Below are 22,054 nucleotides of genomic sequence, written 5' to 3'. Positions count from 1 at the left end.
TCTATTTTCATTTTTGCACAAGTAGATCATATCTTAAAATTTTTTATGACTTTAGGGTTGTAATGGTAATTTGATATCGTTTTTGTCTTCTAAACTCAATGTAATTCATTTCAATTAGTCGAATTTCGTTATTGAATCAAGTTTCTGTCTATCAATAACTCTTTTTAAAATATACTGTATTTAATGTCACAATGGTTTTGTTCTGTGGTTATAGGCAGCCTTGAAAGTATTCAGTGTGTTGATCAGTCCATCAGAATTCGGAATTAGTTCCAATTTGATTCACCGAGTATTTCCAGCTGTTGTACATATCGCTATCACAAGTACAGATGCTGTAGTGATTTCAGTAAGTTATTTTACTGAGCTATTGGATCTGTTATTGTATAAACTTTGTTTCTTTTTCATTCTGTTTCCTTTTATCCCTAATTTATTTCTGTGAATAAGTCAAAACATTCAACGCTTTAAAGGTTAGATTTTTCCGTTTACACGATCTTTATTTCTGGCGATTTTCAATTATGAGACCACAGGGTACATATTTGGTAAAGAGTCTAATAACAAATTACTCAAAAATTTATCTATTTGCCACAATATTTATTATTCTTAGTTTCAAAATGTCACACATATTCCTCATTCGATAAACAATAATATACACTCTGCGATCATTTAATTCGGTCAGTTTGAGCTTTCGTTGGCCACATGTATTACCTATGCTTAACCATCCCCCAACTCAACAGCCAATGTTGGCTGATTTCGAACTATGTTGAGAGATAAAAGTAGATAAATCAAAATGTAATATCAGTGTTTGAAGACATTATGCTACGTTGATCGAAATCAATCATCATAACGTAGTTATATTTACTATTCATCTTACTTCAGATCTTTATTCGTAGAATTCGCTCATGCCTATCTTCTCATTCTACTTTTTCTAATCATATTTTTAGCAGTTTTGTCTTTCTCATTACTGTTTCTACTACATTATTCGCATTTATTTATTATTCTTATTGTTGGTTTCATATGATTATCCCTATGGTCTAACAACTTGAATCTATACGTATTTGTACTGGGCTCTACTCTGATTATCACTGATTGTTTGACAAAGATGACTTGAAAAAGTGACTCATATGAAGCCATGAAACGTCGAAAATCTTACTTTCTTGTCACTCAGAGCGAAAATTACAAATCGTTAGAAGTATTTCAATATATCTCTCAATTTTATTATACTCTTTATACAATATTATTTAATTCATTCACCAGATACTTGGATATTAGCCATACGCTCCCCAAACCGTGGTAGGTGAACCAATCTCCAACCCTGTGACTTTGTGACCAGTCGTCAAACGCATTAACCATAAGATCGAGTAACAGGTACATATCTACTTAACTGTAATTTATAGACGGTTAATGAGCTAAATCAAACCTTACAAGTAGGACAATATGAAAACATTGTACATCAAATGTTTTTACTACCTATACAAAAATATATGTGGCAATTCATCTATAGAATAGATCTTTAAGTTCCATATTTCCCACTTATTATTATCCACATATATCTAACAGATATGATTCTACTTGTATTTATCATTTGGATTTAAAATAGGTTCTGCATTGTTAACCGTACTAACCAAATTTAATCTTTACTCGCTTAAATGCCTAATGCTGTTTCTTTTCGATATCAAAACTTAATTCTTGTAGGAATGCTGTGATGTGATACGCTGTTATTTAGCAGCCGGTTCTTCACAAATTCTTGAATGGCATGATGATGAAGGTGAGTATGTATTTCATGACTTTCATAAATTGAATTACCTCGTATGATTACTATCAATCATTAGTGAAAATCTTTGGAGTGGTGATTTAGTGGTTGGGTCGTTTGGCTTTCAGCCAGCAGGTTGCAGTTTCGAAGCACGCTCCATCTGCTTCGCTTCAGATAGTATTCTGGTATATGCTACTTATGTCTGTCGACATAAGTAATACGTGACCTCAATCAGAAGTGGAATGCCTGGCATTAAAATGTTGAGAAGATCGTATCGAAGAGAATGGGAACAGAAAGTAGTTGTAATAGCAATCAAGATACGATGGAGTTTGAGACAATTGATGGATGATTTGTAAATGAAGTATTTAATATTTAGTTTTCACATTTTACGAAATGACTGTAATTTTGAATTAAACAATAAATTGGCTGTACCCCTCTGAGTGTTTGTTCTTTCATTTGGTATCGCCACTAAACGGGAGGTGAAGAGGGTGCAATCCTGCGGACACTATCGTGTGACTGGAAAGGGAGTCACTAGTTTAAACGGTCTGGTGCCGGAAGGGGGCGTTGATTGGAGTGTTCTGGCGGGGTGGCGTTGGGTGTAGCCGTCGTTGTCGACGGATAGGAGCAGCGGGACGTGCGGCTGTTGAGCAGACATCGAGTGTGGATGGCTCAGTGGTTCTCTAGAGTCCAGGCTTTAAACGTCTTGGATGCTAAGCGGATTTGGATGGCCAGGCGGGTCGATATTACTACGGAGGTCAGCGCGTCAACGGACTCGACATTTTGACTGAGAAGGTGGCCCAGACTTCGCCAAAGTAGTAAATGCCACGGCGAGTAGAACAACTGCAAGAGCGATTGTTTTTTTAGGGGGGATGAGTGTGATGCATGCTACATATGCCGACAGACATAAGTTTTATGTAGCAAGAATTGGAAGTAGAATGTCAAGCGGCAGAATATTGAAATAAAGAGAATAGAAACGAGAATGATGAAGTATATAAAGTGCAACTAAAGGAAGATATAGAAATGTATTTGATTTATAATTTTCATACTTCACAAGGACATTGTAATTTTGCAAAAATAAATTGGTTTACTAAACCTGAGTTTCTATCCAGTACATCACCGGTCGTCACACCTAGAGTATAACTCGAAACTACGTATGTGAATCTGTACTTGGAATATAAGTTGAGTAAACAGAAACTACTGTAAATAACCCTCTATAACGACGCATGCTTTTATTTTCGCTGATCCATTTTGCTTCAGTATATCACTAGATCAATGGACGGTAGTGCATTTAATTACTAAAGTATCATTTTTCAAAGACATGACTTTTATATTACTTTTTAAACGAGCCTAAACGGCATATAGAACATCAAAATGATTCACACTGATTTGTTCAACAATTAGGCTTGATTTTCCGAAAAGTACTATTAATAACGTATGACAGCATAAAATCATTGTTTAGATTAAGAAGAAACCTATTTCATTGGCCAGGAGCTTAAACTGGTAATTTTTAATTAAATCACTTTCTTATTCGTGCAACTTGTCACAATAACTGATATTCTGATAACTGTTGGAATTGTAATCTGTTTTTAGCTGATTAGTTAGAAAGATTCTGAAAAATTCGATACATTTATGGTATAACTAATTGTATTTTAACTAAGCTTTCTATCGACCTTACTTACACAGACATTGAAAAGCATAGAGTACGTGAAAGCTATTTAGTCGTACTACGTGACTCCTTAACAATACACACTAGCATTACCTCACCATACTCAATCTCTTGACCAGCTTTCTTCGTTTTTACTCACTGTACCTACGACCAGCACCTCCATTTTACACATATCTTTTCCATGATTAATGAATGTACTTTTCTCAATTTATATTAATTATTTCCTCTTACTTATTTCGTGTTTCCCTTCTTTTTAAAAATTATATTAGGCAATAATGGAGTTGGTTATATACTCCATGTAACTTCTCGTTTACTAGATCCCTCGAACCCAGTTGAATGGGCTACACCAGCTGGCAAATTAGCTTATGCTATTCTACTTCATTTTGATGCTCAGCAGTTGAGAGAAAATACAGATTTGTTATTACGTGGTGTACTAGCTCGTCTGTGTACATTAATGGGTAAGAATTTCCCTTTTTTCATAGACATGATTTTTATAGTTTATATCACAAACTGACCGTAGTTAAATGACCATTGAAAACCAGGATGCAGTGAACAGCCGTTTCATCCTTCTATGAGAAGCTTCAGTAGTTCACTGAGTTTCAGAATATTAATAACATTAGTAATAATGATGTTCCCTATCAGTGATCCATTCCATGGAGTCGTTCCCGTAGCTCTAGTGAAAAGTCACGATTAATAGAGTTCAGTCGTGTCGAATGTTAGACAGTTGCCCATCAATGGTTTCGGAATATGACTGCACGATATCATGATTTGCCTGAAGTTAGAAATATAAACCATTAAATCCTTACTCAGTAGTCTGAAGGCTAAGTACATATCGTGAGATGTGAATGTCCTAGATTCTATCTTTTATGGATTAATGGATGGATACCTGTCACATCTTGGTATTGGGTTGTAATTGTTGATGACGAGACGATTAGGATTTTGCTATCCGTAAACTAAACAAATTGGAACTTGACTAAACTGGATCGCTTTCACACAACAACGCTTCAATGTTAAAAATTCATATCGTAATATTAGGTCGAGGTGGTACTTTCAAAAAAACTTTACTTTCCGAACACAAGTTGGAAAATGAAAAGGAATAACCTTGCTTATAAAGCAACAATCAATGACCTGTAAACGCAAGACTTCAAAACCAAAAAAATGATACCAACCAGTCAGAGAAAACAACAGAAATCAATGCGAAAATATGAATTAGTCACATGTCATCGCGTTTTTCTCTCTCTAAAAATAGAAATGAAATATATTGACGAAACAAAATTTTCTGATCCCACCTTAGCAAAGTCACTGAGGAGTGCCACGTACTAGGATGAAACATCTATTCAGTTCTTTTTGAATTTTATTAGTCGTCTGTTTATGGTAAGTTCGTAATATTAAAAGTCCACATTTATCACAAGCTCCTCAAACTTATGGTGTGTTATCTCAGTAGATCTAAACTTTGAATTACTTATTACATAACAACTGAGTATGTGTTCTTTTATTTTGTGAAATATCTGGTATATAAACAATCGATTAATAATCGTTCATCGGAATTAGTTATGTTTAGATAACTTGAAAAATAATTCACTTCACTGAAATTTGTTGGCCTGCTTAAATGTCTGGACTACTTGTTCCTGTCATCTAGATATTCCTATGCCTATTAATCACATAACCTATTCAGGCAGGTTTGCAAAAAAAGTTTACAACCTTTCACTGTCCAAGTTACAAAAGAGTACAATCAGAGACATCGTGGTGGGTGACAATATGCATTTAAAAAAACGAATGGAAATTATCCAGATGTTGATTCCTGAACTGCTGACATAATAATAATAATAATAATGCATTATTAAACGTGGAGTTAAGCTTGGTGATGTGTATATTTAGAAATATTATCAGACTTTGTTTTCTATACTAGTTTAAATAGATATTGAATAACAATAAAAGTAATAATGCTCAAATTGTTAATAATACTTTTCGATAATGTAATAAGACGAAGATTATCAGAACTATGTGATGATATAAGCGAAGATTGATAGTGGCTAGCAGTGAATTAAGGCAATATTGAAGCGATACGCACAGTATGCACATATGCCAATAAGAGAATGATCAATTTCAGTCCTAAGCATCAATTTGAAGATTCAAGTAAAACAATACCAAGTGAATTAAACTTCACCCCATTGCACAAGCAAGTGGCTGTCAGGACTCAGTAGTTAAGTGGATAACGCGATGGTGTTTGAGGCGAACGACACTGGGTTCAAGTCATAGAGTGAACATCAACTCTGAGATACAGGTACATCCAGTTGAGGCGTCCCAAATAGGATGAAACGCGCGTCCTGGATTCCACTGCTAGCCACTATCCATCTTTGCTTATAATGCTTGTTAATTAAGGCAATATCGAGGCAATGCGCACAGTATGCACATATGCCAATAAGAGACTGATCAATTTCAGTCCTAAACATCAATGGGAAGATCCAAGTAAAACAATATCAAGTGAATTATGTGATGATATATTAGCGCAATACATTCCGAACAATCTGATCACACATATACTTGTTAAGAACATTTATACATACAAAATAAAAGGTCAACTAGACTAGAAATGAAGGATAAGAGGAGACAAGGAGTAATAATAATGTGAACACAATTTGAAATCTAATCAATCTGGATAATAAGCCAATATTACAAGGGTAGGTTTAAGGTGAGAACAAACTGTTTTTGAACACACAAAGGGGATAATATGGGCTTATTATCCAGAGTGATTAGGTTCCAAATTATGTTCACATTATTATTATTACTCTTATTATTAACCTTGTCTCATCTTACCCCATTTCCAGTCAAGTTGACCTTTTATTTTGTATGTATAAATGTTCTTAACAAGTATATGTGTGATCAGATTGTTCGGAATGTATTGCGCTAATATATCATCACATAATTCACTTGATATTGTTTTACTTGGATCTTCCCATTGATGTTTAGGGCTGAAATTGATCACATAATTCTGATAATCTTCTTTTTCTTATTACATTGTCGAAATTTATCAAAGGGACTAATTGCTTTAAATTTGTTAATAATACATTATTCACTCTCGGATTATGTCCGTGTTTATCTTCATGTATTTGTCTCATAAAAATCTTGAAGAAAAATCATGAATAATGGTTTACTCAGCTAATGTTTATACATATGGTTAGTAGTATTTATTAGTAATACCAATAATAATAATAATATGTGATTGAATTGTTGTAGTATTTATCATTCATTGAATAAAACTGTGTATCACTTTGACAAATTGTCCCAACTTAGCATATACACTAATCACTAGAATCAGTAACAAAAGATTACTTTAAATTATTTGAACTGTTGTTATCCTTTTCATTTATGGTTTATTGTTTAATTTTAATCTAATGATTTTCCAATAGTGGATTATACAATCATACTCATCTCATCTATCTACTTCTCTATGGTCTGACAATTCTTTGTATCATTCATTCTCATTTGAACAGCATATATTCCAATACAGTTCACATGAAAACTTACAGTTGAATTAAATGACAAAACGGTTATCCAATGCTTCCAGGTTTTCGCTGGTGGTCTAGTTTAGATTAACTCCGTGAATTCAACGATAAAATAGATCAGTTAGAAATTATTGTTGTTTATTAGTCTTACGTCGTTGATCTGTCTACCCAATAATATACAAGAGAGGACTTGCCTCGATCTAGATTAAAGTTTCGACACAGTAGGCTAACTGCTTTAACCTTGAGGCTAGAAATGCGTGAGTCTGAATTGAGACTAACTACCTTGGGTAGAGACAAAAACTATCCTATCACCTGATTGGCTGACAAGCGAGAAAGCGAGAGAGGGGAAGATAGAAGACAAGTCAACTGGAGCACTACTCGATTTATTACCGATACCCAATTGTGATTCAGATTGGTGTAGAAATAGATGACTAAGATGACCACAACACACAAACAATCAGAATACAATTTTGTTCAAGCTAAACATAAGGCTAGAAAAGTAGAGAACCAAAGGTAGTTTGGAGCAGAAAAGTTTGTCAGTGAATCATATATCAAACGAAAGCTTATGGTTTATAAAATAACCTATGGACAAAATTAAATGTTAGTACAAACTTGGAATTAATTGAAATAACGTCCCCAAATTTAGCTTGCATTATTTGCCATGGCTTCTTTATTTCTCTGTTCACATAAGTTAGTTAACACTTTTGTTTGTTTTTTTCTTTTCTTTTTTACAAAGTCTTATTGATTTTTCAGGTAGTTTTGCCAATATCTGACATACTTTTTTTCTGATGAATAAACTACATTCATCACTAAAAGCTCTTCTTCTATGGTAGATTTATTCATGGGAGAAAAAAAGACCGTTATAACACCTATTATCTAATAAATTTCTTTCGTTTGGACATTTTATAGACAGATTCATTGATATTTCTTTGAATAAGACACCTAATAGATCGTTCATTTAAACACCTCAATAATTAATAAACTTGATATGATAGTGTAATGTATATTTTCATTCAAATCTCTCTTTTTTTTCTTCCAGTAAATAAATAATATAAACTCTGCTATTTACATTGGACAATTAGTTTTATTCCTGTGACAGTTACTAACCGCGGTATTTTACTATAATCTAAAATTGATTTAAAACCATTTCACCAATCTCATGTTTCTTAAATCCCAATATATCATGATTACCGTCATATTTTATAGGTGAAAATCCTTACATAAAATTAGTGTGTTGTATAGTCAGTCGTAGGTTAAAGCTATAATGTATAGATGATACAGTGAGATTTAAGACAGAGACATTTGAGTTTTGGCGCGAAATTCATTTATCTATATACCTCAATAACATTTTGATATTATGGACTGTTGTTAGTTTGTGATGAAAAACTTTTACTGATATCTTTAATTCTAATCTCTACCTTTAACTACTGATCTTAATTTTTTACACTGATTTACAATCCTATTTTGGTACTAGTAATCGGTTAACGTTTGCCAGTGTCACTTTTATATCGTTCAAAGGTCGTCCACAAATTATATTCTGGCCATTGTTAATATATCATGACATTTTTATGACAAGATAACAAATATGGTGCTAAAATTCTTTTTTGTTTTATGAATAAATGAGACGGTTCGAAATATGTTCATTGATGTGTATTATTTGTATCATCAAAAGAAATATTTCAGTGTTAACAGTGAAAGAAATACAATTCTTTGTTTGATTTCTAAACTCCCCTCAGTATTCGGAATTTGCATCAAATGTTAGTTGTTTTTTTAAAAACAGTACCTGTAAAAATTATTAGCAAACTGGGTTTGTGGAGACTTATATATTTCATGGTGTGTATCACAATTTGAACTCAAATATCCATTTCAAACGCCAAAATCAATGAGCGCTCGATGCATGACTTGAATTTCTTAGATTCATTTCTTAACAAGCTTGTAAATTTGCACTCTTAAAGAGTTCCATAGTAGAATAATACATCTGTTTGAGGTTTCGTGGTTCTTAAATAGTTCTTTAATCAAGATCAGTTCGTAATGTAAACTACAAAATTCATGAAGACTGTTGCCTGAATAATTATCAAATATTTATACTACTCGTTAGTAATTCAAAATAACTTTAAAGAATTATTTAATTCAACATGTACCTCTAGTGTTATGTATGGGCGAATAATTGGAAATGCTAGAATTTTAGGAACTATTCTACCGTTAGTTATTATAAACATTTATTTATTACTTCTACTGTAAGAATTTCACACTGTCCTAATTGTAAGCTATCATTAGAAGCACTAACTGTTGATAAATTAGCGTTACACTAATTACTTGGTTTTGTATCATAAATGGCCTGGTTCTGTACAGGTTGTGATTTCCTATTTATGATGTTTTGTGGTCCCTTAATTGAAACATAATATGTACAGCATAACTATCTCTCCTCGTATTCTGATTGAGTGTTGGAGATACGAGTTGGTCTTACCAAATCGGCGTTATTGTGCCTGGTCGTTTTTTGGTCATTTGTGTTATTTGGCGTAAGTCAAAGTCACCGTTACTGGATTCAATAATTCGGCATTTGGAATTTTTCACTGCCTTCTCGTGGCGCGGGTATTGTTTACGAAAATGAGAGGACAAAATGCGAATGTCCGGCGCTTTAACCGGATTCCAAACCAATGGTGCACATGGGCTCCAGTATCCTGCGGGAACAAATGGCGTATGAACCAATCGTTGGTCACCAGCCTCCATGGGACTGCATCTCCTCACGATGCTCCACTGCCTTGCGGATCAGACCTTCAAATCGAAGGCTCGGGGTGTGGCCCCCTAAGAAAACCACTTGCTTCGGTTTGGGCACCTGGGCAGTATCACAACCCTCACACATATCGAATGATATTATTGTGGCGCATATGTATTTGGTGCCTCATTGTACCAATATCTATGTGTTAAAATAAAAAAATGAAATGTAAGCTAAATAACTGCCATAGCCACACTTTTTTAATCGCTCATTAAAATCTTGCGTGCATCTATTGATGCCGATTGGAAAGTACTGTTGTATTTTGTATTCCTCTAAAACAAGTCAGTTCACCGTATGGTTATCTGTAAAAACTTTTTTGGAATGTTACACTTCGGGAATCTTTTGAGTACAATTCCCTTCGAAAGGAGAGCTAAAATTAGCATCTCCTATCTGCTAAAATATGTTTTATTATTCGTCATTCAAAACATAGTTTCAAATCCCTGTTCTGTTCATTCATCTGGCTATTTTCATTTGCCTTTAAGTTTAATTTTTCGGTACAGAGTACATATATAACTGTACTTTGCGACTTGTGTAAAACAAACAATCCCAAATGTTTTCCATGTTAATTGATTGTTTACTAGAGGCCGTAATTAATCTGGAAGTGTACTTTTATGTAAATAGGTCACGTACTTGAGTTTTTCTGCTTTTGTCTAACGTTCACATCTGTGTACTTATGTTATTTCATTTATCAGTACTTAAATGATTTGTATCATTATCACTATTACTTATATTCTAACTGTATTCACTCATTTCTTTACTCCTGTTCTAGTTTTAGTCGTTATATTCAATCCATAGTCGCTTCGATTGTAATAATAATCTGTTAACATGGTACAACCAAAGTATCTTGAACATTTTCTATCACTTATCCCTTTATAATATTTAAAGTCCTTTATATATGTGTGTATGAACGTATATAAAAATAATTCCTATCCTATCCTTATATATTTGCGCTACTGTTTATTTATCATTGACTTCTTAATAACCAACTGGTTAATGCCATCAAACCTGCAAAAACTAGTTTCATTTATTAATGAAGCATATCATTCCATATTTTCTAAAATAATATTTTAATATATCTGCCTTGTTAAACTGTTTTCTTCAACATGATTTTTATTTCTTTCGTTTTCTACTAAACAACAATCTGTCAAGACAATGCTAGGTTACCTAATTTTTCTGAATAAATGTTAGTTACATCTTGTAATGAATATGTTTAGTTTCTATGTAGAGAGAGAGAAAGTCGTTCCGCTTTAGTCTTTATTCAATACAAGCTTTCTTATAAATTGTTGCCTGGTTTTGAGTTTCGTCTTTGGTGATGATTATTGAAGAATTGTTTAACAACTATCGCCTTGTCATGTTTACAATAGATTCCGTTCTTACTAGAATAATATTAATCTTTCGTAATTAGCCAATTTACTATCAGCTAAACTGAATAAGGTGCAAAATTCTGTGAAATATTTTCATAAATTTTAAAGTTATTTTCATTTTATCTTTGTTTAATTAATTAACTAGTGATAAAGTCATCAAATTTCGATCGTGAGAAAGAATGATACAATCGATAAAGTTGCACTAATTACCCGCTAAAAATTTTAAAGTTTTTTCTCTCAAGGAAACTGTCTTGCAAATTCACCAATAATATTGTTATCCACTGCTTATCCACATTGCTAATTATGATTGTGACACCATTTCAAAAAAAAACCTGGTTGATCTCAGTATTTAATAATCACTCAGTTTGTAAACGATATCATAGTTATGTAATGCTGATCGAATCCCATCGATCAACAGCTTTTTATGTGATCACTAGTATAAGTGGCTTGATCTCATGTACACTATGTTAAGATTTTACGTAGTCACAGGCAATCCACTTCACACTCTGGACATAATTTTCTCACCAGTTGTCGCACTAACCTATCAGATTCATTTGATATAAAAAAACTTAACAAACATGACATTGCACGCAACTCAGTGATCAATCAGTCGCAAATATCTCAGTCTTACAAGGTATTAGTTGTAGTTCAATTAACTCCTTAGTAACTTCTCAGACTATGAAGCTGAGTGATGTTCATTCGAATCCTACAGGAAGCATCAGTTTTTTGAAGATCGCGAGTACATCTTGCTTGTAAGTACCAATTAGCATGTTTATAGTTTACTATTGGTTATCTTCAGCCACGTAACGTCGTTTTTCTCTTATAAAAACTGCACTCTGCAACCGACATTATAATCATTAATTGTCATATCCAATTTTCTTTAGGTATATCATTCAAAAGTTATGTATCAGACTGTAAGCATACCTTTGTTTAAACCATTAAAATAGATTATAGAATATATTTACTCACTATATTTTGAGGTGGAACAGCTACCTAATTATTGAGAAGTTTGACTTTTGGCCACTAATTCCTAAGGTTCGGATCCCTTTTTATTAACGTTAGTTTGAGAAACACGTGTGGCATCATCACCCCTCACATCTAAAGTGTAACTGGTACCCAAATACCTGGTGATTTAGGTAATTTATCCATTTCATTGACATTTTGATGTTGTTTCAAATAGTGTTTCGGAATTTATTAAATACATGTTCAGTAAATGTAATTTTTAACGGTGTGATGAGTTAAGTTTTTGCTTCGTGTAATACTGCTTCTCTGTGTCACTTGAATATATGTTCCAAAATGTATTTAAAGCATATAATATAAACTTTTGGTATATATGATTAGTCAGATACTTCTATTTATAATAACTGAAAACTAGTGGTATAGTTTAAATCATATCTATTCTTACATACATTAGCTGTTTCTAGGACTGGCTAAATTGTCGGTAATATTTCATTCTGTTAAATATTTTTAGTGATTCAAAGTATTGAAAACTTAGTGCCCACTCATTCTGTATTATATTATCTTACTCGATACAAGTGTTTGTTGTAAACTTGGATAGATTCATAAATTAGTTCTGTTATATCTGGTCGTCGCTGATTGTTTTATCGGAAACGCTTATCACTTATACTCGAAACGAGGGACCTCGGCAATTACCACGACGCGAAAGTAAGAACACAAAGACTGGTATAAGTGAAGGTTTACTAACCCCAAAAACACGACGACGACTCTACTCAAAAATACACTCATTTATAGATTGATTGTATACACACTTTGATTAATAATTAGGATGAAATCAAATATATGAAAAATACTTAGGGTTATAACAAATCATACGCTGAGCATAGTTCATGTTAATTGGATACAAGAATAACGTTTTATTATACAGAATGAAATATACAAGAAGACAAAATAACTACTACACTGAATAATCATCACATTGAATCAGAACGGAAGTAATTTTGAACAAAACTCATATTGAGTGAATCCATTGAATTCTGACTTTTCCCGTCATATCAACTTCATATTTATTTCATGCCTCTCACTAGAGGCTTCTTTAACATTTATTTTTCCGTAATAAAAGCGCCACTTTTTTTCGAACAAGTTCAATGTGTATAAAGTACTTAAGTACGTCCAAATCCTATGTTCTCTAAGACCTTACTTTGAGACAGATTTCATGTCGTTAAAAAAACAGGTACCGTCAACTACATTAAGCATGATAGGATGTGAATGCTTATCAGAAGAAATTAAATACTGGTCGAGTTGAATTACGAAACGAATATAGTATGTATTATTGATTTCTATCTTGTAGTCGTTAATATCTCCGGAAATAAAGTTTCTTACTTTTATTCCTAATGTTATCATGGATTATCGTCGTGGAATAGGATCAGCTGAACCCAACATCCAATTCAGATACTTGAATTTCAAACTATGTACCCATGACTAAGTAGTTCTATCCGCTGAAACATCGTCTCACTATGCTTCCAAGCTACTATGATTCTGTAATAACTAAAAACAACGTTATTTGAGGGTATTGCTCACTTTTTACTCAAAAGCGTGTGTAAATACATACATATTTTGGCGATAAGTAACCCTATACATAATAGTCGTCAGTGAATGACAATAACTTGAAAAGTTCACAATTCGTAACCAACCATATCTGTATAGATGATAATGTTGTTAGTTTCGCTTTTTCAAAGTTTTATGCATTAATGCGTTTCACCGAAAGAATGCTAGTCTCTGGAACTTCGAAACAACACTTGCAATCATAATACCTCGGTTGATGTGATAATATTAAATTTTGATATCATGCGTACGTATCAATATTATATATATATCCACTTATTTCCCATTTATCATACCTTCATAAATCGGCATAAAAATTGATTTGCTTTTTTTTTCTTCAGTGCAAGTATCACTTTTCATTCCGTTTTCCCTTATTTTAGTGTTTTATTTTCATTCGGTCATGTTTGTTGGTACCTTATGATGTTGATGTCATTAACTTCTCTCATCAATAAATATTAGTTTGCAGCTTACTACTACCAATTTCTTCTAAATAATTAACACTGCTGCTGAAAAATTCTCCCAAAACTCTTAGCTAAATCTGTGTAACATGTATCTACTTATTTTTGGCGAGAAATGAACAACCAAAACATTCCAATTATTGATCATTTTCCCCTGTCTCTCCCTGCTTTTTCTTTCTAGTTTGTTTTTCTATAGACATGAAATTTTGACTTGTTGTTCCCGACAGCGATTTTGCTATTATATTTTGACTGTTTCTTTCTCCTTAAATAGGTTTCTGATTTCTATTATTGTGTTTACTAATTTTTTCATTGGATAATTGATTCGATATTGATCTCAATAAATCGATTGATTCCTTTGTGTGTGTTGATCTTGTAAAAAATTATCTGATGTGTTTTCTCTACTTCTTATATATTTTCATTGTTTTTTCTAATCCAACTCTTGTCCATAATTTTTCTGGCAAGGATGAATATTAATGACGTTTTATGTGTATTTTACGAAATTTGACAGCGAATTTGTGTTCATGCAGCCAATAAATGTAACCATCGTTTTGTGATGTAATTTTTCGCATATTTCCTTCAGTTTATTACGTTGAAGATGCTAACTTAAGGGTTCTGTTGCGTAATCTGTCGACTTTCAGTCTTAGGATGTCAAATTATGCTAATATTAACATTTTGATGGAGTTTTGTTCTCTGAGCTAGATGGTTTGGTCGACAAAACTCCATCACAATCATCCACTTGAGCTACAAATCTTCTCCACCATCTCAAAAACATATGAGCGTAATACGCTTCTCGTTGTTCGAAAATGGGAGAGTTTCGCCAAAATGCAGGCTTCCACTCAAGAACAACTGTATTTTCTCCATGATTGTCTTCGCCAGTATTATCTACCAACAAGTGTAAGATGCAGACTTTCAATCAACTGCCCATTGGGATGTAGAAATGTTAACATTTCTTATTTACCGTTCAAATTTAATCTGGTCATTTGACAATATATATGTGACTAAACGACCTAGTATATAAATCTGTAGGTAGCTACCAAGTTTTATGACTGCTTGAAGCTCCCTTTAATTCCCATTGTTTTATTCAATTTTCTCAATTACAGTTCAGACTATTTTAAAAGTCATTATACTTTTATTGATTAATCTTTATTGTTCATTACGTATTACTTTTACTAAAAATAATGCGTTTTTTCTCTCCTCAAGGCAATAATCACAAACAGTCTTCACAGTTAGTATATAATGATCAACAAAAGGGTATTCATGGAGCCAGACAAAGCTTACTCTTTGTCATTATCTTGTTATTTCGTATACGAACTAAATTGGCTATTGATTTCTTGTCAACTATACCAGACTTATCCGGAAAACCTATACTAAAAGAAATATTATCAATATGGTGTAATTGTCAACCGTATTATTTTTCACGTTATGAAATTCAAGTTAGGTAAGAATGACAAAAAAACAAAATGAAATTTGTACTTGTTACAAATATTTTTTGTCAATAAGTGGTGATTCTGACGTCTGTTGTAGTCTCTCATAACTTTATATCACTTCATTTTACCCTGCTTACCTTATCTACTAATTGATTATTTGTTCTCACTTTTATTTTGCTAATTTTATTATGCGTCCTAAAGTTCATGATTGTTACTTTTTGTACAGAAATGTTCCATATTTCTTGAATTCTTAAGTTTTCTTTCCATTGTCAATAGTGTTGTGTTTCAGTATTCCAGTCTATCTAGCTCGAATAGGCCGTATCACGTGTCGGAAGGATTACCTAATTATCCGTAATTCGGAATGATTGTTGGCTATTTCTGCTAACAAAAGTTCAAGTTATCTAGTAATTTTTGTTGCTTTATGTCAGTTCTTTTTTTAGAGGAAAACCTCGATGTTTCGTCAGCTAACATTTCCTGTTACCTGATTGGTTCTTATTCTTTTCAGCTTGGAAACTTTATTATGAACTCCAAAGTCATTGAATGTTACTATAAACAGAGTTATTCCCTTTCGATGTTTTCCTTGTATTCGGAATACAAAGTCCTGTCTTTCCAATCCCTTTCGGGATTACTGACATTGGAATATTGTGTGACAGATGTTCTGTCTATTGAAGTTCTTCTTCGATGCATCGTATTACAAGAAACCTTTTCAGTTTATTGAAGATAGAATTCACCGTTGACCAACTGAAAGCCCATTATCTTAATCGTTATTGCCAAGATTCAACCATCTCAAATGAAACATCACACTGGTTTACTTATGTTTTCTCTCTAAAAACATTATTACAGGAAACTGAATAACTTGATTCCACATGGTCGGTTTTAATAGGTATAAGGCTATGTCTGGTCGACTCTTAGATAGATACATTTCTTCAGGCAACTATTTATATTTGAGATCGAACCCCTTACCATGAATGAGTAGTTTCATTATGTATGAACGTCACTCCTTATTGGTGTAAGTCCATTGATTTAGGTTGCATCATATATGTTCACGTGTATATTTTTACGATTCGCCTATCTAGTTGCTCAGGTTTTTTTAGTTATTTCTCGGTTTCCTGTTATACCTTTAAAAAACTGACTGTAAACACTGGACCATGAAAATAATTGGTTTGGTTTATAGTGGGGTTTTAGTTGTACACTGTTGTAAATAGACAGTTATTCTGTACACCATAGTTTTCATTAATTTTCTAATTGATGTAATTATTTGCTTGTTTGACTTCATGTCAGTCTCATTCAGCATCATGTCATCAGTTCGATAAACTTATCAGATGTCTAACCCATACAAATTTCAGTTAACCTAATTCGTTTATCGATTATAATTTGATTAACTAATTACTTTTGCAGGGATAAATTGTTTGTTGATTGAAACCTGATCAGTCCAAATCACAAATAATATTGCTATTTTATTTCAATCGTTTTTGCCATACACCATGTTAATTTCATCTTGTTGTACCACAGTAGTTTAACTAGGACCAATTCACATCTGGTTTAGGCTCTGCGTTGGTGATGAATGACACTAAGATAATTCAAGTTCTTTTTAAGTACTATCGACATACCTTACTGCTAGTAGTCACTAGCAATAAATAGTCGCATTCTTTATTCTAAACACTTTTATATTGAAACAGTAATAACAACAATTATTATTTATTTGCATGTACATAACTTTTATGCATTCGATTATTCTCCCTTCTTTTTGATAAGTCTAAAATATTCCGCTTTATTTCCTCCTTCTAATATTCCTTTTCTCAGTACCATGGCATTGGCTAATTTGATACTGCACACAATCAATACAAAAGATGAACGTATTATGCAAATAACACTTCAAGAAGAAATGGACAATAATGATAATAATGAATCTATTCAAACCAGATCGAAATCTAGTTAGTGTCCAGCTTTTTTTTTACATAATCGGTAAATACTCCGATTGTGAACAGTATACATTACTTTTTTTAGCTTGTATTATGATTAACTAGGTGTATTTCTTTTCTCTGTAATTATAACAAGATGGGTTAATTAGAGTTTTCCGATTATCTGTATGTAATTGTATGAGTCCTTTCCTAAAAACGAAATAATTGTTTAATCGTACTTTCTTTTTACTATTTAGAAAAAAATAGCTCTGCAAATGGATTGTTTCCCTGATTAACAAATCACTTTATCCACTTAATAATTCTTTCATGTTTTAATGGTGCAAATACATTGCTAGTTTTAGGTCACTAAAAAGGTTGATTCATTTTAGTATTGGTTGTTTGAATTTTCCAATTATTGTTTAGGACTTCAATTGATCAGTTTCTTATTAACATATGTGTATCTTGTGCGCATTGCCTTATGATATAAGCAAAGATGGATGGTGGTCAGCAGTGGAATTCAAGGCTCATCAACTAGATGTGCCAATACAAAAATGAATTGAAATTCACTTTGTTTCACAAGCTTGTGGCTATCTGGACTCAGTAGCTAAATGGATAACTCGATGACGTTTGAATCGAGCGGTACTGTGTTCGAGTCCTGAAGTGAACACCAACTCTGGAATGCATTTACGTCCAGCTGAAGAGTCCCAAATAGGACAAAACTCTCGTTTCTGGATTCCACTGCTAGACACCTTCCATAAAAACGTGACTGATTTCATTATTGATAGTAATGAATTGGCAGTTAATTTTATAAAATAAAGTTTTCACTACAGAGTCGTTAGAATCAATACGTTGTTAGGAATAATAGTGAATTGTACTACGTTAATTTTATTAATTTTATCTATACTGATATTGTTTTTTCAAAAAGATCTATAATAACCTTCATTATTTAATAGTATATTTTGTGGACTTGTCTGAATTTCGTGTCTTAACACGACAGTTACTTGTAATACCTAAAGTTGTGTCCACTGAACAACTTACAAATAAGTAATCATGTTAGTATGTGTTTTTTTCTCTTCAATAGATTACTTACTATTGGTTAGTTGAATTGATTAGTTTAACACTGCCTCATACATATGATAAACATCCCATGTATATTGTTTTCATGTTGTCATATTGTTCCACTAGTTATTTATGTTCAGTGAACGACATAATGATTGATTTCGCTGTCGATTTTTTTTACATTTTCACTATGATTACATTTTAAATAAGATTTTTATTCTGTGGTCGTTCTCTGTACTATCAAAAACTGAATGAAAAAAATACTCACATCTGATCTGTAGTTTGTAGATGGTCAGACTTACCAAGAGATCGAAATGTGATTGCTGACCTTGGTAAGGCAATTAACCGATATACTCATGTTAACTCTTCTACGAATCATCGTAGTTAAAGTGCAACCTCCGAAAGATCGTGTCATTTGTCCGTTTTGCACAAAATCAATGGGAGTTAGTGGGATAAAATTATCCTGTTTGTGATTATCGGTTTAAGTGATCCAACACTGAAGTCACTTTATTATTATCTAGTCGTGAGGTACTCATGTTGATAGTGACGCTGATGTCCATTAACATTGTCACCAACGTATTCCGAATCATTTATTGAAATTTACTGTTTTTTTATAAGCACCTAAACGCCCTGATTTTTATACCGCTTATTTTGAGTATGCTCATCGTTAATATTCTTTCAATTTTATTCAAAATCTAAAATGAGTTATAAATGGTATCCTAACTACTAAAGTCAATCTTTACCAAATCCACTTAGAAATATGGAATTTTTTCAGTAGATAGCTTTTCTGTGTTTAATTACTGCCCTCCTATTTCTTTTTTGATTATTCATATTTTCCTGTGAAGTCATTAATGAGAAATTAATCTTCAACGGTATAACAGAAGTTCTCTTAACACCGTTATTACTTCGGATATCAACCATAATATACACGTTGGGAGAGAAACAGTTGTTATCATATCACAATTGATTGATCACTGGGTGGTGATCAATCTCATGCTTGTCTAGTCCTTATTAGTGCAGATCGAATGCTATCGATCATGTTGCAATGTGGCCACCAGTCTAAGTGACTCGACACTGCGGGCACTATGTATTGAGATTAGATGGTGGTTGGAGGTAGTCAACAGGAAACCCTGGACCCGGGTTTCGTGGTTTCAATTTTTCTCTAGGATTGTGAGTTCTTACTGCTCAGGAATCTCATCCTGAGACAAAATAGCTGTTCAATATCCCTCGGTTTTTAGTGACATCTAGAACGAGATCAATCTGTGATGAATACAGCTTGCAAATAAGATATTTGTTCTCATACAAAAGATAACTTGGTATTCATGAACTCTCAGAGTGCAACGATTTTGCTTTGTGTTTTTTTTCTTCAAAAAATCACAATATACTAAGTGCATATTCATGTTCAGAGAACACATATTTGATTGGAAAATGTAGAGCGACATTACTTAGCACAAAAAATAGTCTACTTAGTATATGACTGGCACTTGACTGCAAGACTCTCATCTCTTCATATTTGATCCTCCTCTGTTTGATGTACCTACCACATTTCAATGTTGATATCGACACTAGCATTCAACTCATATCTTTTACTTCAAACATCAGAATCCAGTTAACGACTGACCTGTCCAATGGGTATGAATGTATTAGAAATAATTTGTACATATATATTACGAACAAAATCTGATCAGTTTTATTCCTAAATATCAATAACTGACAAATACAAACTTTTCCCAACACATGCATTAGAAAGTTTAATTATTACATATTCATATAAACCAGAAAGAATTATAACACATTAAATTCGATGGGTCGTTCTTTTTCATTATAAAATAAAATATCCTAATAAGTCCATATGATAATTTTTCTCTCTTTGATGGATCGTTTGATTTTCTTTTTCTGTATTTTGTTTGGTTAATTTTAAGGTCAACAGACTAAAATACTAATTGATGTACCAATTATTGTTAGTATGTACAAATTGTTATTAAACGAATTAGACAAGAAACTAGAAGAGGAGGCTGAATGTGATGATGAAGGCAACGACAGTGAATTCGACGACAATGATGACAATAGTGACGATGATAATGAAGAAGTACAAGCAGAAGGTTTTGAACAACAAGAAGAACTATGTGTGGAAGATGAAATTAAAAGCGACGACAAAAATGATCAAGTAATGATCATGTGTTACTCGTTAATTAGTTTGTTTGTATACACCATAGTGTTTTGCCTATTTTCGTTTGAAGAAGGATTAACACTCATTGAATGACTTAATTAACTATCTAGATTAATTTTTAATTGTTCATACATGAATGAGGAAGTACGGGGAATACTTTCTTGATAAAAACCATTCTTTGTATTCTACATAGTAATATTATTTATTACCATTACCTCATAGCATGTACACAAAAGTTTTAACTTTAGGGTAGACACTTTCTCATCCAAAAAAAATTATTCAGTGATGTGTAAAACTGCTCTTCGTTGATTTGTTATTCCTTCTCTTCTTCTGGAACTGTCTCTAAATTATGGAATGGAATAATGCATCTGCTACTAATAGATTATTTTCCAAATCTTACTCAGAAATTTTCCGAAGCTTTTGTTATGATTTCTTTACTTAAATTTACCTAATTCTTTAGTGTGTTATGCGTTTATTGAACATATGTTCCTAAATATTGATTGAAAGTTATCAACAGGAATCTCTTTGGATTCCATTATACTATCATCCTTTAATGATTCGCCATTCAATAATATCATATATATATTCGATGAACTCGTTAGTTGAATGTACCTGGATCCTAGAGCTGATTTTTACTTTGTCAGTTGAATCTAGTACCTTTCGCTTTAAACATCATCGGATTATTTACTTAGCTATTGAGTTTAAATTGCCTCTGACTTGTACAATGCGGCGAATTTGAATCCATATATACTAGTTGTTTGGATCTTCCCACTAATATTTAGGACTGCAATCAATAGTGCCATGGCATTTGAAGTGAAAATTGCTGGATTCTAATCACGGAATAGAAATCAACTCTGGGATTCACTTACAGCTGACAAGTCCCGAGTATGACGAAAATTGTATCCGGAATTTCACTCCTAACCATCATCCGTCTGCTTGAAATGCTTGTAACTTACTACTTACTACTTCTCTACATATTTTGAATTATGCCAAATTACTATAAAATATTTGGATAATTAAAAATGTTCGCTGAATCAATAAATAATTATTACTTCTTTAAATGCAATGAATAGTCTCTTATTAGATATTTTATCAAAATCAATATTTCCCGTTTTTTTTGTCTCTACGATTTTTCGGTTTAAAAAGTTCCAAATAATTACTATTTTGAATGGTTAAGATCATGAGTCAGTTGAAGCTAGACCACTGTGAAAAACCTGGAAGCATTGGACGGCCATTTCGTCCTATTGTACTATTTTGTTCATTTACTGAAAATTCTTAATTTTATTGTAAAGTTGATAAATATGTGTATTAAATGTTATGAACACGTTGAAATGTTTATGATTTGTTGTCATGTGTCATATACTAACAGTTTTGAAATTCTACTCATCAAATCAGTCAGACACTAACAACAACAACAA

At 32.6% G+C, this 22,054-nt stretch overlaps 1 protein-coding gene across 3 annotated transcripts in view; it reads left to right on the top strand.

Moving 5' to 3' along the window:
• IPO9 (Importin 9) overlaps positions 1–22,054 on the top strand; it is a 66,811-nt gene that overhangs the window by 25,830 nt on the left and 18,927 nt on the right. Inside the window, exons 15-20 of one of the 3 annotated variants that reach the window (XM_051216368.1) lie at positions 215–343; positions 1,690–1,762; positions 3,683–3,871; positions 15,280–15,517; positions 17,310–17,440; positions 20,389–20,633. In XM_051216368.1, the coding sequence (XP_051066955.1) occupies positions 215–343; positions 1,690–1,762; positions 3,683–3,871; positions 15,280–15,517; positions 17,310–17,440; positions 20,389–20,633 (1,005 nt within the window). Of the gene's footprint in view, positions 1–214; positions 344–1,689; positions 1,763–3,682; positions 3,872–14,481; positions 15,518–17,309; positions 17,472–20,388; positions 20,634–22,054 lie in introns of those variants that run through there. The other 2 variants (XM_051216370.1, XM_051216369.1) reach the window with 2 other exon arrangements.

The sequence above is a fragment of the Schistosoma haematobium genome, chromosome 4, assembly GCF_000699445.3.
Source record: "Schistosoma haematobium chromosome 4, whole genome shotgun sequence".
Taxonomy (NCBI): domain Eukaryota; kingdom Metazoa; phylum Platyhelminthes; class Trematoda; order Strigeidida; family Schistosomatidae; genus Schistosoma; species Schistosoma haematobium.
This window is presented reverse-complemented; position numbering and strand designations above follow the sequence as displayed.